At 41.2% G+C, this 27,176-nt stretch overlaps 1 protein-coding gene across 1 annotated transcript in view; it reads left to right on the top strand.

Annotated features, from left to right (window-relative positions):
• The first annotated feature begins 5,021 nt into the window (after positions 1–5,021).
• Positions 5,022–27,176, top strand: part of LPCAT2 (lysophosphatidylcholine acyltransferase 2) — a 33,843-nt gene continuing 11,688 nt past the window's right edge. The window contains exons 1-10 of the mRNA XM_064459368.1: positions 5,022–5,349; positions 11,617–11,756; positions 12,843–13,060; positions 14,375–14,487; positions 17,582–17,642; positions 18,851–18,909; positions 20,241–20,275; positions 22,658–22,712; positions 25,921–26,003; positions 26,570–26,695. Of these exons, the coding sequence (XP_064315438.1) occupies positions 5,242–5,349; positions 11,617–11,756; positions 12,843–13,060; positions 14,375–14,487; positions 17,582–17,642; positions 18,851–18,909; positions 20,241–20,275; positions 22,658–22,712; positions 25,921–26,003; positions 26,570–26,695 (998 nt within the window). The 5' untranslated portion in view covers positions 5,022–5,241. The remainder of the gene's footprint in view (positions 5,350–11,616; positions 11,757–12,842; positions 13,061–14,374; positions 14,488–17,581; positions 17,643–18,850; positions 18,910–20,240; positions 20,276–22,657; positions 22,713–25,920; positions 26,004–26,569; positions 26,696–27,176) is intronic.

The raw sequence follows: 27,176 nt of genomic DNA, 5'->3' as shown, positions 1-27,176 counted from the left end.
AGAGCACTGGGAGTTGGAGATCCCCCATCATCAGTCTACAGCTTTCCTTACCCAGAGAAACAGAAGAGAAATTCTTGTCAAATTGTCCAGTTCCTCAGGAGAGGAACTTGAACAGGAGAATTCTCCAAGGGGGCATACCCAGTGGATTCCCTGAGATAATACTACCTTTGTTTTCACTCAGCATCAGCAAGACCCAATGCTATTTTTTCCTAATTTGTTAAGAGAGCTAGCTCAGCAATCTATCTGCCTGTCTAGGACCAAAAATCTAAAACAAGTCCTACTTACTCCACTGGGACTAACAACATGCAAGCTAAGCATTTACTTAAGTGCCTCCCTCCCTTTGTGGAGGTCGTCATCAGGTATGACTTGCCAACTGAAGTGACTAGTTTCTTACCTCCAAATTTACTTGCCTTCTGTCTGTTACACAGTGCAAAGAGAAAGGAATTCAGCAGCAGCAGTTTCAGGGAACTCTTAGCATGACGTGTTCCTTTCTGATACAGCACCCTAGGACTTATTCTTGGACTAAGTTACCTACATCTATGGCCCGAATTCTCACACTTAACAGACTGGGAACAGCAACTTCCCTCTAAAAAAACCAGCCAGAAACAACTCTCAAGTGGAGCAAATCATTTGGAAACTTACCAGGCAGATGCTGTGTGAACCCTGTGTGCATCCATATAAGGGATGTAACACCAGCACAGAAAGTCTAACATTTAAGGAAGAAGGGAAAGAGGCAGAGAAAGGAATTTCTGTAAGAGGAAACATCTAGGAATACCCAGGAGAACGCTTAGCTTTAGGGGTACAGTTCTATTTAACATTAAATGAAAACTCCAAGACACATGTATCTCTGCAACTGTCTTAGAAGGAAAGTCTGTCTGGGTTTGTGTGTAATTACATGCATGCGTACGTGTGTGCCTGCTTGGATGGAAACATGTATGCCAGTCAGCACATCCTCCAGCCCACAGCTACCTGATCACTGTGAAATGAACAGTCCAGAACTGCTTTTCTTGTTTGAAGCCACACCAAAACAACAAATTCTACCAAGGGATGTGCAGAGCTAGATTCCTTGAAGACTGAAATTGATTGATGGAGCCCTAATGAATTACAACATGTGGTACCCAGCCCATTGAACATTCCCGTGGATGGCATTTTTTTATTCAATGCTAAAAAGATATTAGTTTCAAAGACTGTCAAGTAATGCTTGGTTCAGTTACCTTCGATAATCAGATCTCTTTTTTTCCCCCCCCAAAGGTCTGTCATTTAATTTGTCCTTTATCAGTACAGATCTTGAAACAGTGCAGGGCAATTCTAATTCCTCTTTCACAATAAGTATTTTGTCTACTATTGCAGCTGATATTGTCTGCACAACAGACCATGTTTATCCCTGCAGACTTCATCAAGGAGACAAGTACCTCCACACTGCTTAGCACTAAGTCTGTATTCCCTCAGAGCCTCACGCAATGCCTTTCTGATTCAGAGATACAGCTATCAAAAATGTTTATGGCTTTTTATTTCAAAGTACCTGTGGCAGCCTGCCACAGCGACATTTACATAGCATGATACTGCAGTTGTATGTTGCATGGCCAAGGCACAAAGACCTTTGAGGACATTTGGCTTACCAGGATAACACTGGAAGACTGTCCCAGGTGGAAAAAGACAAATGTGATGTGACTTGCATTACACTTTTTGGCTGCACTGGTCCCTGGAGAAATCATGCTGTCAGCTGCACCCAGATTTGCTCTTGGAAGACATTAGCTGGCATTGTTCCAGGAGGGAAGCAGAGACTGAACTGGCATTAGGGCACCATGGCCTGGAAAGAATTAAGTTAAACTGACAATGGAAACACATTGGGAATCTATTTCTCGTCTCATACTAATTTTGCACAAGTAGTTCACATTTAACATCACAGAAGGAAAGAGGAAAATCAGAATGGTACTTTGCACGAAGAAGTTTTGTAGCCGTTCCTTGAGAAAAGGTTGTTTTTCTTACAAGCAGCTAACAGCTGCTGCCCCACCTTTTCCGTGCAGCAGTATTACAAGACTCTGGCCACCAGATGGCGGATTTTTGCCAAATTCAAGCAGGAAGCAATTCAAACACAAAGCAGGTTTTCAATTTCTGTGTCAAAAATGCCTTTATGATCATGTTAAAACAAATAGCCCCAGTCAGAAAAATTAAACAGAGAAATGTTAAAAAAGGGCAACTTCTTTAAGCTTCTGGTTTAGCTAGGAATTACTGACAGAAGATCTAAAAAAATATTTGCAAGGATGTTACATTCTGCAGTATATGATTTTGTCTAGCCCACATTTTATAGAATCAATATATATTGGAATTACTTTGAAATCACTATAGCTTTATTAAAATCATCATGATAAGAAGATATGTTGAACTATATTTTTACAAATGCCAGGAAATAGAGTAAACTGTCCTAAAGGCAGCTATGATGGGCCAAGATCTCAGTCCAGTTTAAACTGTATATGTAATTTATATTAAAAACTATAAAGCTTTGTCGTTTTTATGAGAGAAGACTCCTTATCTTACACTATGGAAATGTTTACTGGGTTTTCACGTATTGCTAATATGATTCACCCAGATTGTATATGGAAGCTACACCAGCTCCAGAGACACTATTTTTACAGTTTCTAGGCAGAATCCAGACAATATAGGGTAAAGCTGTTCAGGGAAAGCATACATCTTTCCAGTGACCTGCAGAACTAAAGCTGTACCTTCAACCTAGAAAAATAATTAGTAGCAACCTAATGCTACTGTTTCCTCAATCCTGTCTCTAGTACCATATGCACCTCTGGTGAAGGAAGGGTATTGAGGTGACCCCAGACATCAGTTTCACAAAAGCTTGGTGGTATTTTGTATTAGTGGACCATTGCACCAAATGCACCATGGTTGATTTACCATAGAGTCACAGATTAAAAAGGAATTATTATTCAAAAGAGATACATCTATTTAGACAAAAGAATTACATGTGGTCGCACCTTCTCATGTGTTCTGAACATTGAAACTTTTTTTGCACTCTTTGTATCTTGGTGCCTACAATGTTAAGACTTTTTGATGGTGCTATGGTGAATAAGCCTTAGAAGAGTAAAACATTTGTAATCAATATCATTATTTTTAACAAACGTATCACCAGAAACATTCTTCTACATTTTAAAAGCATCATGCCTGTAAGGCCAGATGTCTTAGAATTTCCCAGTTCTAGAGGTACGATCACTATCACCATCTGATAAGGACAAATGCAGTGTTTCTTACAACTCTGTACGTAAAAAATAAGTAATAGTTCAGAAATGGATCTAAGTGTTATCATGAATCACAGTGTGAGTCACAGGGTCAGGCTAGTGACAAAAAAAGCAGTGACTGTATAGGGATTTATAAATATTACATGTTAGATGATACAAATTAATCCTTCCTGCCCACTCATTAGCACTGGTCAGTCCTCCCAGGGGGTAGTATTTCCAGTTTGGGTACTTCAAGAAAGGTGTGGACTCACTGGAGAAAGGCCAGAGGAAAGCATTAAGAATAATCAGATATCTAGAAACTGTGACCTGGGAGAAAAAAACCCTGAAAACACTAGATTGTTTAGTCTAGTGAAGGCTTAAGAGAAGCATAACACTGTATGAGCCTGCAAAAAGTAGCTGCAAAGAGGAGAGCGAACAGTTCTTATGTCTACCAAGAATGGACGTAAACTGCAATGAGAAAGACTCTGCTCAGATACAGAAAAAGTTGTTCCATGACACTACCAGGGAAGTGCTGGAACGGATCAGCTAGAGAAGTCAAGGGCTTTTAAGAAGAGCTTATACAATCATCTGTCAAGAATGATGGAGGTAGAATTGATCCTTCTCCTCTGCAGTTCCCCCCAGGCTTACTTTCTGTGACAATTGTGCTGACCTGGTTCGTACACAGCTCTTGGGTTTTTGAGAGCACAGTGCTGGCTGCAAGGACAGGAAAACACAGGGATATACCCTGGAAACCAGCCAAGGGAAATCCTACACTCCTCAAGCTTCCATTATACACAAGCTTCGGTTAGCCCAAAGATATCATTATGATTACTCCTTAAGCACCTGCAGTTGCAAAACACAAATAATAATTTTATAATAATCAAGTTTTATTAATTCTGATGGTATCTTTGTGGAAGCCATGACGTCAAACTGGGAACTGAACTGTGAGACATTTATAATTCTTTTTGTTACAGCAATACAACACAGCAACACACAGACTAATCTTGTGTTAGGAAGCACCAGTATTTTCGTGTGAAGGACAGATATGTGACAGGGAAAATCACTGTAACAAAACAAAGCATCTCAAACAATATCGTGGGAGAGGCCAGGAGCCAGCGGTCTTAGACCCGCACGCCCTGTGCAGGCAGAGACTGGTGGCTCACCCCCACCATTGTAGCAGATTACCATGAGAACCTAAAAGCATGTTTCCTAAATATGGTCAGGCTGAAACTTTTGGGTTGAAACCAGAAGCAGCGGCAGCTGCGTTCGAAGGCATGTAACTGGCAGGAGGTGCTAGAGCACGGTGTGTTTTACAGCATCCCCCGGCCTGGCCGTGGCCCGCCCGCCCCAGGCGGCCCTCGGGCGGCGGCTGGCCCTGCGGGGCCAGCTCCTGGGCACCCCGATGTGCGGGAAGAGCTCCCGTGGGTACCCAGCACCTTAAGAAAGGCTGCGGGAGAGCTCTGGACCTCACCTACTCTAGACCAGAATCTCTGTATCAGCCTTCTGCAGCGGTGGAAATGCATCTTTCTCCTAGAAATTACTTTAGTTGTACGCCACGACCGCGTTTGCCTCTCAGATAACAGACCGCGCTGATCCTGAGCGGTCAGTCCTTATGAACAACCCCACTGCGACAACCCACAGCGAGCATCGCCTCCGCCACCGGCGCTGCGGCGTTTGCAGGAGGCGAACACGAGTTCCGCCAGCGCGGAGCAGCCGCGGAGGGGAAGGAGAGGGCGGGCGGGGCCCCGGGGCTGCCCGGCCGTGGCGGCGGGCGGGATCCCCAGCGCCTCCCCGGGGTCTCCGCCTGGCAGCGCCCGCCTCAGCACCCTCTCCTCAGCAGACAGCCGGGGACGACCGAGGCCAGCCGGGCCCGCCCACACCTGCCCCGAGGCAGCCTGCCCCGAGGCGGGGCTCCCCGAGGCGGGCCGGGCCGGGCCGGGCCGGGCAGGGCAGGGGTGCCACGGCCCCCCCCGGCGGCTCATGCGCAATTGCCCGCGGCGGAGGCAGCGGGAGCATGGCGCCGCGGGTGCTACCGCTGCCCAGGCAGCACTCCTTCTGCCCGCCCACCGTCCCCAACCCCTTCGTCCACCCGGGGCGCCTGAGCGCCGGGGACAAGCTGCGGGTAAGGCTGGCGGAGCGGGAGTGAGAGGGCGCCGGGCGCGCCCTGCCTGGCGGGCCGGGGCCGGGGCCGGGGCCGGGGCCGGGGCCGGGGCCCGGGCCGCCCGGTGTTCGGAGGCGCATCAGCGCGGCGGGGGACGCCGTCACCCCCAGCCCACGCTGGTTCTGCCGACGTGTCTAAACCCGCGTTACCGTCCCCGTCCGAACCAAGGGATCGTCACCGATGCGGTGGGAAGGTCAAAGACCCCTCGCGATGGGAGAGCGCCGCTGCGCGAGCAGGCGCCGAGTATAGCCGGCGCTGGCTCCGGCGGGACGGCTGGCTCCGGCGGGACGGCTGGCTCCGGCGGGACGGCTGGCTCCCGGGGCGAGCGGGGCGCGGGCGGCCGCCGCGGCGCCGCCGGCCCAGCCCGGTGCCCGGCACCGAGGGGACAGTAGCACTCCCGGCACTCAAGCGAACATCTACGGCTCTTATCTTCTCCAGGGAAAAGCATCTAGTACGAAGACTTCCTTCCCAAGTACGGCGTAGTTTGCTTCCTGATCTAGTCTAGCGATAGAGAGCAGAAAATGGGCAAGCTATGTAAATGGCCAAAGCAAAGACGCAATAAGGGTTCAGTGTAAAAAAAAAAAAAAAAAAAAAAAAAAAAGTCACTGTATTTTGACATGAAGTTCTGCAAGCCATTGCTCCTCAGAGTCCGCAAACTGCATGCTTCCCCTGCACACTCATGCACGCACACGCACACGGGCTTTTTGAGCTGTAACAAGTTTTTTAAAAGGTTTTGCATGATCGTTACAGATAACACGTTAGTCCTAGAGGAAATAGGAGTCCTGTTGGACTCCGTGTTTTGCATCATGTTTGAATTTCAAGAATGAAGCACTGTCCCTGTATCCATCGTGTCAGGTGCCTCAGCTTTAGAGCGCAGATGTTGGTAACTTCTCTCTGATATGATACGCTAAAATATAAAATAACTTTTTTCAGAAATCTTGTTTCAGATGCTTAAGTCACTTTAGGCTGTTTTTAAGCCGGGAGGGGAGAGTTAATCTCTTGTTTCCATATTGCAGTGTGGACAACAAAAAAGGTATCCCCAGTTTCACTGGGTTACTGTCTGGTGTCACTGGGTGAACTGAATTAGGTTTCTGAGCTGAATGCTGTCCCATGACAGCTGGGTACAAGCTTGTGTACACATAAGACTTAGAGGGTACTTTTACAAATTAAGAAAGGAAACATTTCTGGGCTTTGATTTTTAAAAACATTCTCTTACAAATTGAGCTGATGAGCCAAATATGAACTGACAATTCAGTGAGGACAAGGATGTTGGTGTGTAGGTGAACTTCGAGCATTTCCTCAAGTTTTCTGCTGATTGTTATAAATATCTGTGACTGACGTGCAACTAAATATTTTATGTTTCATATAGCTCTTCAAGTTAGAAACAATGTTTGCCCTGAAGGTAACTGGGTGGAGGAAATGTGAGAAACCTGGAAAGCAATTTCAGATCCTTTTTTGCCCTATGTTTTACTAGCAGCCTGAAACACATTTCAAGTGCATCTGAATCAGTAGCTGCAGGCATGAACCCAAGGTAAAGAAACCAGATTCTTAATGAGGTTTGAGAAATGAATAGCTTTCTGTGCTGACTGTTCTTTGTAGAGGACGCACAGACTACTTTCAAAAGCTTGCAATTTTAAGCTACAATTACCATTTCAGATTAAAAAAATATATCCTCCTTTTTTTCCTTCAGGAGGAAGGTATGAAAACCATGGTATGTCTTAAAGCAAGATACACTCCATACATAACTCCACAATGCACCTGGAAGGAAAAGCACCTGGCTGGGTCAGGGCCCAGTACTAGCAAGCTTTGAAGCAAAATTGCAGTAGTCACAGAATTTTAAAGCAGAAAGACGCAAAAAAGACAACCTTTTTTTATTGTGTGTTGCTCCCCTCTGTTCTTTTTCCCCTATAGTCATAGAGACCAGGATACTTCTTACTGTCTGCTTTATCCTGTAAACATTTGCTCCTCTTTGCCCAGCACTGTGTATCGGATCAGCTGGGAATTGGAGCCTTACCAGAGAGCTTTACTATAAACTTCAAACACGGGAAGTGTCCCTTCTCCGTCCATTTAAATCAAGTGTAGCGTATCTCCATTCTTGCATGTTAAAGGATTGTTTTATTATATTCCCCCTATTCTATACTATTCCTTTAACATACACTGATAAAAACAGATAGCATTTCAAAACCCTCTTTGGGAGCCCAAAGCTGGATTTTCGTATGTTGGTGAACTCCTTGAATGTAAAGGCTGCTGCTGTCCCCTGATGAATGGAGCTTGAAAGTGACACAGGCTAGCTGTTTGCATTTCATTCACCTTCAAATATAAAAATAGGCTGTAGCCAGGCTGATAAGCAGAGTGAGAAGATTTTACAATTTTTTGCCAGCCCTTGTATTGCTAATAGTTTACTAGCCAATGAGATGTTTGTCGTTCTTTAGAATGTGCAAAACAAGGATCAGTTGTGCTGTGCTGAACATCTGCATGTGCCAAATAAGAGTTTAAAACAGTTGTTCAGATACTTCTGGTTTCCATCCTCTGACTGAAGCTGGCAGCAAGCCATTGCTGGGATTTTTTCCTTTTGTAGTTTCAGTTCTGTTCATCCTGATTGCTCACCTGCCCTCTCAACTTCTGAGCTGCACTGCAAAGCACAAATACTAGTTAAGTCATGACTAGATTTTCCTTTATTGAGAAGAGATGCTCCGTGGATTTATGTAATGGTGAACTATGTAATGGCACAACTGGCACGCTAAAAGCAAGATATTTTTAAGCTAGACTGCCTGGCGTAGAGCTGTGATATACTCTGGGTGCTCATGGAACACCCTGTCTTGCTAGGCATGTACTGTTTTGGGAGCCAGTTCATCTGCTCACAGTTTCAGATGTCAGGGGAGTTCAGCTGGAGCTGGGCTTCGTTCTGGTCCCCAGCCTCCTCTTCTGCTGCTTCCTGGATAACTTGTCAGCAGCTGAAGTTGAGCAAAATTTCAAACTGGGTTCTGTGGCTTTCTGATAGACGAGCTTTCCCCCTTCCCCAGCTCCTGACATCGATGGGAGTGTAATCCCCTGTACTGCTTAAAGGTCAGTTGGCTGTGGGAGTCTGACCTGGACAGCACGGACTGTTGCAGGTGTCTGCAGCTACGGCAGTGACAGGCCATGCAGTTGTTGCAGATACCTTAAATACAAAGTACGGGGGTGATTCCAAATGTGGGAGAAGGTTCTTTGGATGACTGAGAATAACTCTGCGATTACTGGTTACAGAAGGTGGAGTGGCTCTGATCCTACTTAGTAGTTACTAAACTTTGAACCTGTATTTTCTTCTGTATGAAAAGATATAGGATACCTTTTATTTTCTGGCCTACCTTGACCTTTCTCTTTTCTGTCCTTTTCTTACCCTACTCTGCAGCTGATGAAGCAGAAATCAACTGCCTCATTACACAGTGACCTAGAAAGCCAATAGCTTGCATCAGCAAATCAGTACCACCTGCGCATCTGCCTAAAATAGATTAATGAATTTATTAAAGTTTTGAGGAAAGGATCACTTTGCTTTTGCTATTGCATCCTTTATTTTTAATTGTAGGTCAGTGCATAAATATTCTTCCTTTTTTCACAAAGAAAAAAGTTATTTTAAGTCAAAACACACTGACGTACGCTTACGCTGCCCATTCTGCATAACTGAATGCAGCTGGAATGTTGAACTGGGGCTATGGATGGTAATACAAGAGGACACATATGGAGAAGAAAAGACACATCTGATTTTGGGAGGCAAGCAAGGAGTCTTGGTTGGTTTAGCTTGCTTCCTGAATTTTCAGATTCACCACAACTGGCACCAAAGAGAGTGGGAGCAATAGATCTCCAGGACCAAATCTCTCATACCCAGCTACTGAATCCATTTCTGGATCCAGAGCAGTCCTTTTCCTGTTGTCCATGAGGTTATGGTCAAAATACCATAGCTAGCTATATACAACTTTTATATAAAAAGACCTTGTATGCTTCAAGAAGGAAACAGTCATGTCTGAATGTTCACATCTCTCCTGGAGACATGTTACGTGTCAGTGCTTACAGAACACGAGCAGCAACACCATGTACCTGCTTCTCATCCTTATCCTAATTTACACTGTGTATCCATGATCATGTTTGGTGTGTCGTCACTGTGTCTTTTGTAACACAGAACTGAGTCCTGAAGGCCTAAAATTCCTGTTAATCCTCATCAGTATCACAGGGTTTAGAGCCAGAGGCCAGAGCCTCTCCTGAATACTGATAAGAGGAAAGTAAGAGGAAATTATGTGAAGATGGAAGGAATTTGGTGGGGAGGAAAAGGACCATGTTGATGAAAGGACAGTTGGAACTAACCTGCTGTTTTAAAGAATCAGATAGGTAATATGCAAAGATGCTTACTTTGCATAGAAGCCAAATATACTACAAACATTTGTTCCTTTCTGAAGAAAAGAGATACATGAAAATCCATTGTGTTGTTTAACAGTCATAGCTCAAGCATATATGTTGCAAACTATTTTGTAAAACTTAGTTATTATTAAAAGCCTTGCTTTTCCTGTACAGTAAGTAGTCATTGCTAAAGAGCTGACTAGAAAGGCTGATTTTGAGAGAGGAACACTGTTATTCAGATGTTGATTTTCTTAAAATAGTACAGCATAAAAAATAGTAAGCTCACAAGCATAAGCATAAATATCCTTTAGTAACTTCCACCATACTTCTGAGCTGGTGGAGCTGTCAGTCTGTGACCACTGATGCACTCCCATGCTAACTTTTGAGGGGCTTTTAGAAACAGCCCAAATGAAGAGAAATAGTCACTGTTAGAATTCTGCTTAGGTGTGTATTGTCTTGTGCAGATGTATGTGCACAGAGCTGATCCTCCTCAGTAAGTGGTAGCTGAGCTGGATTAGGTGCTGAAAGGAGTTGAACCATTTACTAGTTTACCAGGAATGCTAGGCTATGACTTCCGCATGCTAACACAGCTCACCTGCCTCCCAGACCTGAGCTTGCTCAATCTGCATAGTGTTGCACCATAAAGCCAACCTTCAGGATATAGTTTCTAACCTAACTTACGGGGGTGAAATAATTAAGATTTTCTTCCTGCCCTGCCCAGTATCACAGCTGCCTGTTAACAACCTTGTGCCAATGCACCTGTTTCCTGGAGCTGTGCACAAAAAAATGCAAACTAAAAATTCCTTAGGGAAGATATTTGAGGATTACTTGCAACCAGGGCACATTAGTGTTTCCCCTTCACCATAGTCCTTTTACAAATGCATATGAAGAACTGAAGAAGCTATGAACCACAGTGTTGCCTTGGATCTGTTTTATACCAGGCTTCTTAGCTTGGCTGGCTGTGACCGTAGCACAACTCTCTCAATAGTTTCTTTTGCGTCAAGTTAAAGGAAGATAAGAACAGTTTCCTGATTGTGGGGTAGAAAGGGAACTTAGCTTTCTGAATTTATTCTGAAAAATTCAAGGAGGTCCTAGCGCAGAGGTTAATATCCAAAATGCTTCAAACAGGAGGCAACAAGTTAATCTTTGTAATCAGAAGGGTTCTGCTCTGTGTTTACTGCGGGCAGTGAGCCAACCACTTCCAAAGGCAACAAGACAAGAGCTCCTACAGCAGCTTCACGGCACTGTAAGGTCTGAGCCTTTGCCTTAAACCGCAGGTTCACTTTTACCAAAAACTCCATTTTGCTTAAGTACCAACTAGGGGAGATAAAGCTGCGTTGCGTGTGCACTACTCCACGCAGTAGCAGTGAGGATCACTTGCAACAACAGCGTGACTTGACACAAGATTTGTTGTTTTGAAAGGGCAAGAGTACAATTTTGTCATCTTAACAGTCCCAGTTGGCTTCTAGACAGGCAGCTAGTTACAGAAGACTCTGTATTGGAGATATCTATTAGCTGGGCAGACTCATTTGAGCTGGTTGTATGCTGCATACCAAGTCTAAGTATAAACTAAAACCAGCAAACTGTTTACCCTCTCTGTCTAACAACATCCAAGCCAGAAACTCAAATACTCAGATATTCCAGTCCTACCTGAAATGGGAACCCAGAAGTGAAGAACAAAGAAATGCTTTGAATGACTGACTTCCCCATATGAACACTGGAATCACTAATGCTTTCCTTACTAAAACACATAGCAATAATGTTAGTATTTTAAAGTCCATATACTATAACTACACAGATATCTGTGTCATTCCTGTTGATATGATTTCTTAAGATTTTTCTCCTCTTTTTTTCTAGACTGTTCTTCAGGGGATTATTTTGCTCCCCCTCCGTGCCATATGCATTGCATTCATTTTACTGCTAGCATGGCTGTTTGCATCAATTGCAACTTTCCGTCACCATGGAAAAGGATCTGTGCCACTTCAAGGATGGAGAAGGTAAAATATTTTTGAAAACTCTGTGCTTGTTTTTTTAAATAACACAAAGCCACTGTCTAAAGCTTTTTATTTCCCCCTCTCACTCCTTTCCTCCTTTTGATTAAAGAGGAGTCCTCAGTGAAATCTTAGTTTTACCCATTTAGGTGAAGCAATTTTTTGATGAGTGTGTTTTACAACAATATGGATTTGTTTATAATGTATTCCAGTTATAAGGGAGCTTTTTAAATAGGTAGATTTTTAGTTTTCTTGAGGCTAAAGAAAATCTGATAAAATCTGTAGACTATTTGTAAGGCAGGACTTATTTTAGTAGTAATTCTGATAGGAATATTTAGGAAAAGAAAGTCATTAAGAAAAGTACTTAGTAATATTATGTAGGCTGAGTTTCTGTGTAGCCTTTGTCATTCCCTCTATGCTATAATTTATGACAAAATTAGCTTTGACAGCTCCTCTCTTAGCTATGTTGCCCTTGAACGGAGTATTTTACAGCTGCCTCTGTGGGTTCTGGGTTTCAGTTGCCCAGCCTCTGACCTCAGAGTAGTGACATTGCCTTCAAGTTGCAATGCACTGCAGCTGCACGCAGATGGAGGAGGTGCAGGAAGTGAATTCTCACAAGGCTGAGAGATTATGGAGATCCCATGAAAGGAACATGACCCCTGTTCCAGTAAGGGAACATTGTCTTTTAATCTTACTTGCTAAGACTGGTAGTAAAAGAACAGTATCAGAGTTAAAGAAGTTCTTACAAGAAGAACACTGAATCTGCTAATTACCCACCCTCCCCTTGCATTATTGTTATGCTACAGTGCTACAAGATACAGCAAGAGAAATAGCGTACCTTGGAGCAGGGCTTAGTAAGATGCTGTACGTTGCCTTATCATTAAAATTATAATCTGGTTTCAACATGAAAAGGTGATGTTCCTTTCCCTACTTCCCCTTTAGCCCTACACTCTCCTGTTGAGTAGTATTGCTACCCTGTGCCTGGCCCCAGTGCCGGTGAGAACTAGGAAATCTTTCATAGGCCTCTGGTTTAAAGTACAAAAGAAATTCTGACTGTAAGATGGATGATATTTTTGTGTTTCTCTTTACAAGGAGGATGATCCAGACAACCCTCTCATGCCTAACTCGTACCTTGTTCTTCGTAATGGGTTTCCAAGTTAAAGTAAAAGGGAAAATAGCAAGTCTACTGGAAGCCCCAATCTTTGTTGCAGCTCCTCATTCAAGCTTTTTTGATGCCATTATTTCTGCCCTAACTGGAATGCCATCAATAGTGACTAGAGCAGAGAACCTGTCAACTCCAGTATTTGGCAGTAAGTATTTATGAAAAAATAAAATCTTAGAACTCAGCAATTTGATGTGAGGCCAAAAATCTGATCTCTGAAAGTGATTTAAGGGCAAACTTTTTAAAATCCTTAGGTTCCAAAGATATTGACAGATTATCTCCAGTTAAATCCCTAGGACAAGTTATCTTTCTGAAATTATGCTGTTTCTTTTCACAGATGAAATATAACATCACTTTAAATTTGCTTTATACTGAAAGCATGTTTCGTAACTGGTCGGGCTAGAGGCTTTCTCTTAAAGTTGTCCCAGTAGGTAGCTTGAGAAATCTGTTCGACTGCTGCTTTTTAACAGTGTGGCCCACAAATGTAGAACATGGATTAGTGAAGATTATTTCAAAACAGACCCAAACTACAGCAGTCTGGAAAATACCCTATTTATAAGTTGCAACTTGCAGGCACTGTTACGGTTTTTTTTAATGGGAGTCAAACCAGGAAAGAATAAAAGAGAAGTTACTCAAAAAGGAAATGCCGAGAATGGAAAAGATCAGATGACTTACCAGATGACTTCTATTATTTTCTCCTCTTTTTGGCACAAAAAGAATTCCTGTTTGCATTATTACTAGAATCAGCTGTAGACTTTCTGCTCGCTGTATGTCTCTTATCTCTATAGGACTCTTAAAAGAATAAGCCAACATTAACCCAAAACTAAACTCAGCAGGCAACACAGAAAAGTGTCTAGTAGGAAATAAACTGACTGATAATATATTGACCTTCTGTTAAAAGCACAGGAGTGGGACACAGAAGATAATTCTTCCCCAATTTTCTCATCACATCTCAATAGGTCCACACGTTCTGATGTAGACTTCTGACAAAATGAGGGTTTTTTTTCCTGTCATTTACACACGAGCTGTGTATGCTTTGTAACTGAAAAGGGACATCTTAGTTCTTTAGCATATGCTCAAACTACTTGCTGATTGCAGCCTGCATGAGTTAGGCCTGGGTGTGGCTCATGAGCAGAGACCCTATCACGTCTTTTCCTTAGAATTGTGTGGAAACGCTCAGTGAAAGGTAACAGCAATATTAGCAGAAAGTGTTTGGATGAATTTGGCATGTTTATACCTACTGTAAAGCTCCTCAGCTGGCAGTGTAGATATATCTTCTATGTCTTACTTCCTGTTTTGCAGAATGAGGAGAATAATAATAGTCATCTATTTAGTCTGAAAGCTGTTTGTGCAGACTCTCCTAGTATGAGAGTAACAATTTTTTTGCTGCAAGGGAGCCTTGAACCCATGTGTTTTCTAAGCACTAGTGTAAGACAAATAAAATTTTTTATCTCTTTCACAGCAATTTTAAATTCCCTTCAGCCTGTATCAGTTTCTCGTCAAGACCCTGATTCACGAAAGAATACTGTCACTGAGATAACTAAGCGGGCACTATCAAGAGGCCAGTGGCCGCAGGTAATAAATACACTACTACTGATCCATTGTGTATTCATATTCCATATTCACTGTGCTTCATAATATCGCAAGTGCCCAGCTGAATAGGATTCTGTTGAAGTATGAAGGTAAGTCAGCTCTCAGGTATATGACTGGTTTAGGAAAGGAAGATGAGAGGCTGGTACCCAAAAAGTTTTGCATGACAAATGGGTTAGTTAAAATCCAGCCAGTACCAATTGCTGTTCCAAAGTGCAGATGTTCCTGGCTTTCTCTTCTCCCTATTTAAGTCTTAACATGCTGTTTTCAGTGTAGCAGATGACTTGGATTGGTATACGTGAATCAGTATTCTCAAGCAAACTAATGTGCGAGAAGCTATCACAGAGCTGCATGTGCAACAGTTCAGGGATGAGCAGTTCATGAGATGAGTAACCTGGGCTGTCCAAGCTCCAGCGTGAACAGTACTTAAGCTGACAACATCAGTTGCACATGTGAAGAATAGCTGAGGTGAAACTCAGTTCAATCTTTAGGTTAATAATGCAGTAAACCCAAAACTTTCAGATTAGTCTGAATTGTGGTAAGATTTTAACATGGAAGCAATAGTAACTGATTCTGCGCACTGTTTCCATAGTCATTCCTCAGCAGCAAGCTGCTGTTGCACTTCTAGGCCTTGGACAGCTTTCCAACCTGAAGAACTAATGGAGCAGGGGTTGCTCTGGAGGGAGGAACACGTTGAGGCAGCAACTCTGCTGCTCTTACAACAGGCAGAGGGCTGGGATGGAAATTGCATCCTTTGCAAGGAGAAACACCTGGAACAGCTTTGAACCTACTAACATCTCATTTGGCAGTGCTTCTCCGATTTCTTCTGTTGCATTAACTGTGTTCTGATGTTGCCGACAAATACAGTATCCCTACCATGCTGCTGGACACGTACAGTCAGTGATATGAGACCTTCAAAGATATCCTGTGTGGTTTTATGTATAAATTCATGCTTTGTGTTTTTAAATAGTTCTTGTTTTCTTAAGGATTAATTTGCTTAAAAAAATGGAAAACTCAAAAGAAGTGACTGGTTAAGTAGCTAAAATCACAAGATCTGTTCAGTTTGCCGCCTCCTAAATGATTGAGAAGTTACCTTCTCCTTCACTTTTGTTCCAATGAATGGCTCTTGAGGAAAATTAAAAGAGGCTAGTGAAAATACAGACTTCAAGAGCAGGTATCTCTACAGCAGCTAGACCTGAATGCACTGCTCTGCTCTCTGAATAGTCCCTAGAAACAGAACATTTGAGTGTAACTGCTTCTCATCCTGAGGGAAGACCAACTCTTGCCACTTTTTTTTTAAATGGCATTATTTAGACATTTCCTAGATCATTTTTACTTAGCAAGCACCTTATAAAAAGCTTTTTAGTTAGTATTTAGACTGCTTTAATCTGACTCATAAATGCGTTTTTCTAAGCTGCCATAAATACTTTTAGAGCCTCTGATATTTTTTTCATTTTATCAATTATATGCAGGATTTTAAATACACATATGTCAAAGCTAGGAAGGCTTTTTTTGTAATACTGTGCTTACAAACTACACTGATGCTTATGATTTGCTGAACTGTTATGAAGTGATTTCAGCAAAGCCCTCGTAGACCCAATCTCTGCTGAAAACAGCATGGGGGGGAAAGGGGAATTGGCCTTACACCAATTCTGTACTTGGGATAAAAGCTAGATCTATATTGCGGCATAAATAGTGTATGAGTCAAGTGATCTGGGAATCAACAGGACTGAGTCAGCAGCATTGCTTGGGAGTGTCACTGGGTGATTCCTAGTCCTGTGCCCTGGCCACACCTTCCTCCTACTCTCTCTCTTTTTTTGTTGTTTTTTTGACCACAAGCTGATGTGTGTTATATCCTCTTCAGAGTGCCTGGGCTACATTCTCTCAGCACAACAGAAAAGAAGGAGTAGCTGGATTCCCCATTCCCTCTGTCTAAAACCAAAACCCAGGAGGCTGGGCAGCACTTGTGCTCATTAACAGCATGATGTTCTGATTAGTGTTTCTCCTAACCCTGTACCAAAACAAAGGGGAAGGAGGGAATGATTACTTACTCTTTGGTCAGTCACTAATATGTTTCCTGGGGCTTATGACATAGGCTAAGCAGAAACATACCCATTTTTCCGTCCATAGCACCAGCAAACAATTTCTGATTACAGAATGCATAGTCAAGCTGTAAATCGGTATGTGCAGCTGTCTCTGTGATCCTAGAACAGCCTGTCTCACTTGGGTATGACCCAGTGATGCCCTCTTTCATCTAGCCTTGACCTGTTCATTTGGACTGAAGTGGGAGCACACCCTGAACATTCTTTTGATCGAGACCTGTTCTTGTGCTGAGGGTTTTTGGTTTTTTTTAACGCTGCTTATCATCCTGTGGTGATATGAGAAACATAAAGCTTCTGTGTATCCTATAGGGAGCTGGATTTGATGTGACTGCACATCTAACCTAGTATCTTTCAGACACTAATTCAGAAACCTTCTGGGTATTTGGTGTGCCTGAGTCATTCAGGTTCAGAGGCTATGTAGTGGTGTCTAGTGCCTTCAGAGCTCTGCGTCACAGATATACATAGTCTCTCTGCCTTTTGCTGCTACCCCTCAAGCTGTGATCTTCTCATCACAGCTGGCATCTCGACTCATGTTGATAGCATCAGTGCCTGCAAAGGCTCAAGTACCTTATGCACTTCATGTCAGCCCAGACTCTTGATGTTTATACACCCAGGAGTTCAGTAAGGAGCTACAAACAGAGGAACAATTCTGATATCATTACCAACACTAAATATGTCAACTGAAACACTTAAAGGCTTTTGTACCATATTTCTGAACTGATAAAGGCATTTCCCCAGAACTCCTCTCTTAAAAAGCTTTTTCCAAATCAAGATTATCAGGTCAACAGGTTAATATTACTGTAAGCATCCTTCATTTACTTGTTCCTTTCCTTTTGAAACAGTAATGATATTCCTGTGATACAGTGTAACATGTCACAGCTTGCATAGAAAGTCAGCTTTTATGTAACTGATGCTGAAGTATAATCTTTTTATGAAATGCATGTGTATATATGTATTTCTTTCTCTTTAAATCGAAGATACTGATTTTCCCAGAAGGCACCTGCACAAACCGATCTTGCCTGATCACATTTAAACAAGGTGAGAGATTTTGTTGCATTGTTGTTGAAAAATAATGTGTGAAATATTACTTTGGTAGTTCTAGTAAGGCCTATACTTCTGCAGGTACGTCATCCACAACAGCGCTGTAGTAATGTCTTACATCATTGAAGTTTAAGTGGCGTTAAACCCACTATTTTGTACTAGTCAGCTTACTTTTCTGATTTTTGGTATTTTGTAGGATGCAAAATATCTGTGATGTATACTCTTTGTTGGCTGGGGTTTTTTTATGGGTACAGTTTTAATCCAGTTTACTTACCCAGGAACTTGACTGATAACTGTAAGATGAACTACCAAAATACATGCTACTTATGATGGTCTTTTAGCTCAACTTGCAGTCATCCCATCTTAGATTCCTGTACGTTTTGCCATGCAAGATTTAGCAACTAAATTATGAAATCTCTTTGGTAGTGCTTAGCAAGGCAGACCAACACAGAAAGGTACTCGATAGCATCACTGATCACTGGATTGCTGTGCACTTCAGTTAAAGCCATGTTGCTCTCGTTTCTTACTGTTGTACAGTGTCTTGGGTAGCAAAGTTACAGAACCAGTACTAGATGCTCAGATCCATATCACTTATGAAGATGATCAGAAAAAGAAGGGTTCAGGAGACACTCAGTAGCCTTGTGAGCATCTCATCCCTTGAAATGAATGTCAGTCAATGGGGAGATAATACACAGAAAATGAGTTTGAACACAGTAGGAGGTGTATATTTAATATAATAAAAAGAAAAAGGGGAAAAAACCAGAAACACAAACGATACAACCGCTCACCATCTGCCGACCAACACTGCTGGTCCTCAAGCTGCAACTGCTGCTTCCCTCCCCCAGCCAGCTCCTCCCAGTTCACATACTGGGCGTGACGTTACATGATATGGAATATCCCTTTGGCCAGTTTGAATCCACTCTCTTTCGTCCTCTTCCTCCTCCTCTCCTTGTGATGGCCCTGAACACACCAGGAATCTTAGACAGCTTTCTCCTAAACCATTTTCTGACCTGACATCTTGCTAGTCACGCTGCTGATTTCAAAAAAACCCAAAACAAACCCCACAGCAAAAAGAACACTTCCCATTCTTTTTGCCTTTTTCAAAATTGCTCCTTCCAGATACCATGTCTTACGTGAATCACTTAAAACTCCCAACTGCTGTATTAAGCTTAGCCTTTACAATCAATTCTAATTTGTGGTGGCAGGTGCCTTTGTTCCACGAGTCCCTGTACAACCTGTGTTGCTCCGATACCCCAACAAGCTGGTAAGCAGAACATTCTTCTATCACTAACTAGTAATGCAGAAGTCAAAATCCTAACTTAAACGGCACCTACGATTAATATTTTGCATTGTCACAGAAGAATTTTGTCATTGTCACTGTCACTGAAGAATCACTGTTACTATCCCGAGCTTTAGCACTGGAGAGCTCCTGGAAGCAGCTGGGCTTCCCAAGTGTCACCATGGTGTAGTTGCTGTTCTGATTGTTAAGAACTTACTGCTGGGCTTCTTAGCTGTATTTTAAGAGGGAGCACGGGAAAGTATTGCAGCGGAAGTTAGAAACTTCCTGCAAAGCCACAGAGCCTGCACTTTGAAGTCTAAAATGTACACCACTTCCCTACTAGTCATTACTTTTTGTTTCAGCTCAAAATACTCTCACTGCAAAGGGGCTTGCAAAGTTTGTGCACAAAAGCAAAGCTGAGCCATGCAGCGCCTCCAACACCCCCTCCTTCAGGCACCTCAGGAGGGCAGCTTTGCAGAGGGTTCTTCTCGTGCAACTTTCCCTTTTTTTGCCAAGTAAATGTTTACACTTTCTGCCAAGTATAGGGGTACAGACGTATGGCTCTGCTTCACTGACGTGTAATGCTGGGGCGTGAGTCTAGCAGCTTGTTAACCTTATTTTTTTATTGGTATTATTATTATTATCTGGCCATCCAGCAAATCCAAAGACCAAACTGTTCATTCCTAATGGTTTTTAAGATTAAAAACAAGTGATTGTTATTGTTGTTGTTGTTATTTAGAAAGTTGCCTTTGTAAAATCCTTTTACAGATCAATTTCAAAGCAGTGAACCACTAAAGGGGATTGGTATCACATTTCACTGACAGGGATTAAGGATCTGCAGTATACATTGTAAAAATCATACATAGGAAGTAATAAACATAGAATAAGAAAAAGGCAAAGAAAAAGCATGGTGAATTACCTATTCAGAAATGTCCTTAAAAACTAAATGAAATATATTTTTGAGGGTGCCTTTCTAAAGGGACTGGTGAAGTCCTCTGGGAAAGTCTTATTAGATTATTTTTTTCCTACTTCTGTTGTTTGGATCAGAATGAATGATTTAAAATATCTAAGAAACTATATAAACTTTATTCCCAATTTTTTATATTATCAAAAGTCTGCCATGCTTATTTCCAGAATTTTAAAGCAAGGGATCCTAGTTGTCTTGACACCTTTTTTTTGTTTTCACTACAGGACTTAAAACCATCATCTGCTTTTACTAAACTTGTGCCTGTTTTATATTGTAACGTATCTGCTCTCTAACTTTAATCTAGTTTTGTCATATATTTCTGTGGTTTTTTGTTTTTTTTTTTCCTTAGGATACTGTGACCTGGACGTGGCAGGGCTATTCATTGTAAGTTGCTTAATCCTAATTTTCAGTGTGTATAGAATTTTTTCCCTCCATTCCTAAACAGTCCACCAAACAGATTCAGCTCAGCCAAGACACATGCTTTTCTAGATCTGTTTTTATGCGGGAGAAATACTTGGGGATAACGCTGTCATGCAGTCAGAATGGCTAGAGAAAGGGTTTGCAAATGGCGAAGCGTTATTTCCAGCTCTGCCACTGTTTTGTTTAAGTTTCTCCTGTTTTGCACATTACACTAGAGCAGAAGAAAGATTTTAAGTTCTTTTTCTTTGGGGAGCAATCATAGTCATCAAAACCCATAGACGTTTACCATTTCCTACATGGTATACACACAAGAAAAAATTATCCCTTCTGTTTATTCATTCCTCCATCTCATTTGAAGTAAATGAAGATGAGCAAAACAAGTATGACTTCCCCATCTTCTCCTGTTGTAACAGGGATTCTTCTTCAGATTTTTATTTTGGCCCAAGCCAACAAAAGCAATTGTCCTGAGATCCTAGGGAAGAGGCTATATATAGTATCTGGCATTGAAATAATGACAAAAATTTCAGCAAACCATTTAGGCAATGGATCTCTGTTTATTTCTCAATGCAGGTGGCGTTCTAATATGCCAAAATATTTTATTAAAGTATTAAAAAGCATTTACAGCTGCACTGAAAATACTTTCCACCTTATAAACATACATTAATGTGGATTTGCAGAATCCATATGCCATATTTTCATGTGGAATATGTAGTGTATCCAAGTACCATAGTACTGATTTACTAAGTGACTAAAATTTTTAAGGCAACTAATTTTGAAGCATGTCTGAACAAGTGGAGCGGATCATAAGTGCCTTTTAAGCTATCATTAGTTATTCCTAGCATCTGCATACCTGTAGAATGGACATTATGAAAGCTGACCTAGATGAAAATGTCCATCTCATTTAGTTTCCCAAGAATTTTTTGCTGTTTTCATTACTGCTTTTACAGTTATCAGCATACTGAGAGTAATGAATATTGCAAATTCAGTAGCATACTACAGATTTCCCCTATGAAGGATTTATGCTGGCAGATTGAAGAGGAGCTACATCTTCAGTTATGAAAGATGGTGTAAGATTAGGTGAATAAATAAATTATATCAGAGGTATTCCTGTGGAAAGGAGGAGGCTGCCCATTCACTAAAAACTGAGAACTGCTTTAAGCCTGGTGCTGGTTGATGAAGGCTCAAATTGAAACCTGTGAGAAGACGAAAGGAACAGCTTGGCAAAATCATGGGAAGACAAGAGATGGATGGGGTAGAATCTAGAGATTCTTAACAAAAATAACTGGAACTGGGAGAAGACCATCCCCCACACAAACCTTCAGTTCACAAAGTGCAGAACTGTCATGCTTTTTGTGAAACTTCGTGAATATTGCGGCCAGGATGGGATGGTACCAGTCTCCTCCTCAGAAACCTCCTGAAACCCCAGCTTTCACTTACTACTTCTTTATTACTTTTGTGCCTTACTGGGAGGAAAACCTAATGTATAACATATAACATATGTACGTAACACATAATATTTTAAAAAATCAGGCGTTCAGAATGGATTGCTGCAGAAAGTAGAAAGTATCCCTTAGTTCTTCTGCCTTTTCCTTCTCTCTTTTTATTTTGTCCAAAACAAAAGGAGAAGAAAGATTGCTTGAGGGTTTTCTACTATAATTTACCTGATTTAAAGTAAAGAGCAAATGTCTGTTTCTCCTTAAAAATCACAGTGAAAAGAGCAATTCAAGAGGGGAAGTGATTATGCTTATCCTCTTCCCAGTTTCTTCCTCCCCCTACCTGCTGATACTAAAATTTATGACTTTTTCTAAAAATGCTGAAGGTCCTGAACATACTGACACTTCATTAATACATTCATGTAAACACTATTTTTTGCAACACTATAATTTGCAAAAAGGCTAGCGAATACTAACAAATGCTTGCTTCAGTTCTGCAGAAGGAAGTTACTGGTCCCATTTTGCAGATGAGAGAATAAAAGATAAAGTAAAGCTACTTCTCAGAATCAAAACTCTTCAGGCTTTAAAATCCAGGATGTATTCACCTCTTTAAAGAAAAAGTAACATATACGTTTTGCTGGCCAAAGAACTGTACAGTATTGTTAATATGCACAACAACAGAAAACAAATTGCCTGCCCAGTGAGCAAGTAGCAGATGTACACAGAAGCACTGTAGAAAAAAATGTTGAAAGCAACATTTCAGGGAACTTCACTGCAAGGTACTTGAAAACCTTACCCAGTATTGGCTGTGTTTTTGTCAATGCTTTTAAAAGTTTCGTCTACTGACATGCAAATACTTTGTTTTTTAAGTAAGTAAAATGTATTATTCTTCCTCTTTCTTTCTTGCCTGCAGAAAAGAGTTGTGCCTAATGACGCTGTGTCAGCTCTTCACAAGAGTAGAAGTTGAGGTAAGAATTAGCAATATTTTTTTACTACGATAAAGCAACCAATTTATTCACATTATTTGTCACTGTTAGTGAACAATAAACAAATGTCTCAGAAACAAGAACAGAATTGTGGTAATATATTTATATTTGTTGTCCATTTCTATGCATCACTTTATCTGATGAGTTCCTGGAAGAAAGCTGTCAGAAATGCCTTTAGTTTTAAAGCATTATCACCACGTGCATTTTACAGATGTTAAAACTAAGAATTCTAGTATGTTCTGTTAAAGGTAACAACTTCTCTCTTTAATGCACCTTCTCATTTCCCTTCTCCCTTCAAAGCATCCATGTCTTCCTCACCATCTTCCCAGACTGAACTCTAAAATGTTTTCTGCAATGAAGAGCTTACTTAAGGACACTAGTACTGGCACTGGGGAGAAAGCTGAGCTTTGTATAACGAACCTCTTCCCTTGATCATTAAAATCAGCTGCACAGCACAAAGGCAGATGAATGACAACTGAAACAACATACACACTTCTTTGTATCTCTACGCTTAGTCCAGCTGCTCCCTGTCAAAGAGTCAACATTCGAAACACAGTAGTGAGGAGCCATGTAACTGAGGTGCCATCAGTTTAAGTGTTGTACTTCACATTCCTTACCAAACCACAAAGGATTGTCAGTGTGGACTAAGTTTGTTTAGGGGCCTGAAGAATGGGAGAATTTCAGACAGGTTTTGCTGTTTATTTGCAAAACACAGAATTCAGCAAAGTTGTGCAAAGCTTTGTGAACACAACCTGTGTTGCTACTACTAGCAATTAGCAATATGGCGTTTGTTGTGAAACAAATTCATTTTCAAGGGAGCACCTTGTTACTGTATAGTACGTGCAGCAGACATATTTATAGAAGGTGTACTAAAGAGTCAATTCTCCTAATGATTTTGTGCAGAAGGACATATCTGTGTAATTTATGTATGTGGGAGCAAGAATTAGTTAATGTAGCCCTCTTAGTAGAAGGTTTATTTTCCCCTACTTCAGAACAGAACTCAAACTTGCCTGTTAGAAAATGAATCTCATGTTCTGAAAGATTAAACTGAAACATAAAAAAACATGCAGCTTTCACAGCAGCATGTGTCCCCAAAGTGGAACTAATTTCTTAGCATCAATGCAAAAGTCCTTCCATTTCTAAAAAGAGAAGGGGCAGAATTGTTTGGGGAAGGAGGGAATCGGACTACTCCTTTTAGGAGCGCACATTTCTGTTGCTGTCCCATACTGCAAGGAAGTAGCCTCTCCACTCCAGTCAGTCTTGTGCTGCCTCTACCTACTGTGCATGAACAGTGACGTACTCCTGTAGTCCGAGGGAGTATGTGCATATGTGTCTACTCATATTCTAACAAACTGGATACTGAAGATTAAACAGTGAACCTGGCAGTGAGTTTTAGGACTGCAAAAGATACAGCATTTGGCAAATTCTGTAAGAAGGTCAAAAGCAGATCAGAGAAGTATTTTTCCTACTGAAAGAGCTGTGAAGAATTTTCTAACAGGACTGCAATCTGACAGGGAAGGTATACCTACTAGTCTTCACCAGATAAGCAGCTGGCTATATGTGAGATCATGCATGCCACCTCAGGAGGCCAAGAAACCAAATTCTCCATCTCCAGACATGGTTTCTGGTAAACCAGTTTTGTGAATAATTGTAGGTGGGTTTTTTGAAGGGGACAGAGGTGGTATTTAACCTACCAGAAATTCAGGTTGCTGTCTGAGCAAGACCTCAGCCTCAAATGATGTAATGACCACTTAGAAGACCATGCCCCATGTTTGCATAGATAAACCTCTCAGAGTTATTACTTCATCACACCTAGTGATGACACAGCTTTCTGCATCTGTACAGTGTGCCTGTGCTTCCTCGATTTAAGGGTTACATGACTTCTGAAGGGGAGTTGTATAAGCAGGGACATGTCAGACTTCAACAGAGTTTGCAACTGCTTATAGAAGGAATATCTCAAACCTTCATGTGAACAGCTGGACCCCTGCTGTCCTTGCAGGGGAGAAAACTTTTAGCCATAAACAGAAAATTGTTATGGCTATTTGACAGAAAACCTATTCCATAAACATACTTTTTTTAATCAGAGAGGCAGCATTCCTTCAAAACAAAGACTAAAAGGCTCTTCAGGATGGACAGCATTTATATGGGCAGTTACTGCTATATTAGTGCATCACCAGCAACTCAATGTAACTGAAGAAACATATTGGCACATAATTAGCAAGTGTGCCTCCCAGCGAACCATGAGCAACACCTTATACTTTATTCTAGAATTGCTGTATTCTAGGATTTAAGGGCAAGATTGCAGGGTGGGGAGTAGCAGAACCAAGATAAATGATAACCATAACTGAGAAAAGGCATGCTAAACAGAGCTGCAAGTAAACACTGTAGACTGAAGTGGAAAGAACAAAACACTCGTACACACACACTATTTTGCAAACAAACGGATGCTAATTCATGCCATGTTAGATAATAATTCATCTGTAGTACATTTTTAGTAGCATTGAGTAAATCCTGATCAGTAAATATGTTGCAGTTTAGATATCTGGGGTGTTTTCAAGGTTTTGGAGGAGATGGGGTTGTTTTGCTGGGGTTTTTACTCTCTGCTCGGAGTTCCAAAATTTTACAGTATTTGTATCCAGTATAGTACTCTACTTACAACTCAGAACTAAGATTCCTTAACATTTTTATCATGGAGGAAGAACTTACAGGAAACTCATCAGTCATGTGCTGACAAATACAATTAACAGGTATGAGGTGGGACTGCAGTATGTACTTAAAAACATAATAAATCTTACATACACTATTCCAGTATATAACATCACTTATAAAGAATCTTTGAGAAGGAGCGTTCAGTATTTCAGACTCACATTCTTACAAGTGTAGTATTTAATTTTCTAACTAAGTATGCATTTGTTAAAACTTCCTTTCTTTGGGGGTTTGATTTTTCATATTAAAGCAGCTTCTACCAATCTTTAAGAGGCAGATTTGACCCAAATCTTATTTGCATGGCTAAGGCAGAAGAGCCTGAGAGGTTTCTAAGGTGGTTGAGACCTCTAGCGTTCAGTTCCTTCATTGCATGGCTCATTTTTTAGCTCCTCTTTTTCCCCCTTTCCAAACAATAACAAGAAATTATCCATGTTGCTAATAAAGTGGTGACTACTGAATTGATTGGATAACTCATCTCTTTCAGTTTCTGCCTGTTCATGTTCCTACTGAGGAAGAAAAGAATGATCCCATTCTTTTTGCCAACAGAGTCCGGCAAACCATGGCAACGTATGTAATCCGTCATGAATAAAAATCTTTGAGAACTTTTCTTTTATATCCAGCAATTCCATATATATCTCGGCCATAAAGTACAATTTAGTTAAGTCCCAGGTATTTTTAATAGGAATTGCTCTAGATTTTCACTAAGAGGTGTCAAATTCATATACTAAAACACCCTGATTGTTTTTACATGGACCATAAAGAAGGCTGTCTTACATTAGAACATAGTATGTTCAATTCATGGAAAGCTGGAATAAATTGCTCCCATATTTGCTTGGCAAGAATAAGCGAGTGATTTGTTCTCCAAGGTTACTGGGCTGCATTTACAAGATTGTAAATCTTAAAACATCATGACGCTGCCATAACATAATTTCACAGTATGGTTTCACAGTTTCACAAAATGGTATGTATTGCTTTTTCCTACTTGCAGCAGTGCAAGAATTAATTTCTTCTGTATATTAGCATAAAAGCCAAACAGACAGAGAGGGCAAACAGTCAACTAAAAGTAATTTTAATATAAGAAATTTAATATAAGAAATATAAGAAATGTTTCTTTTTCCTTAATTTTGTTCCAGTGCTTTGAATGTGCCAGTCACTGATCACACTTTTGAAGACTGCAGACTGATGATTTCAGCAGGACAGCTGACTTTACCCATGGAAGCTGGGCTGGTGGAGTTCACCAAAATTAGCAAGAAACTCAAGTAAGGGAAGTTTAGCTGTTGGAAGCATAATTACTGCAGTGATACAGGTGTTGATGGCCACCTATAAAAGGATACGTTACTTGACAAATGACTTGGCCATGTGTGACGTAGTGTGCTTATGTACACAACTTAAATTCATAAACTATATGGACATCAGAGATGAGGAAAACCTCAGTACAAACTAATCCCAACTAATTTTTGTGGGCAGTGTTACAAGAGGAAAAATGCATTTTTCTAATCTTTTAAGGACTTATCTCACCAAAAGGTGAGGAAGATAGAGCAGTAGCTATTTGAAGCACCTGATGGTAATCTTGGTGCCCAATTTAAATTGCTTTTGTGGAGATGCACAGACAGTGTGTGTTAGGAAGTAAAAAAAAAACTTCTTTCCAGACTCAGACTTCAGCCAGGGGCTTACTTAGTTGTACTGTGCAGCCATGTTTCCCTAGTGGTATTGGCTTTTTCTGCCTGGATACAGTGGTAT

Source organism: Phalacrocorax carbo, chromosome 8 (assembly GCF_963921805.1).
Source record: "Phalacrocorax carbo chromosome 8, bPhaCar2.1, whole genome shotgun sequence".
In the NCBI taxonomy this organism is placed as follows: domain Eukaryota; kingdom Metazoa; phylum Chordata; class Aves; order Suliformes; family Phalacrocoracidae; genus Phalacrocorax; species Phalacrocorax carbo.
The sequence above is the reverse complement of the archived record's forward strand: the minus strand, read 5'-3'. Positions and strand labels throughout refer to the sequence as shown.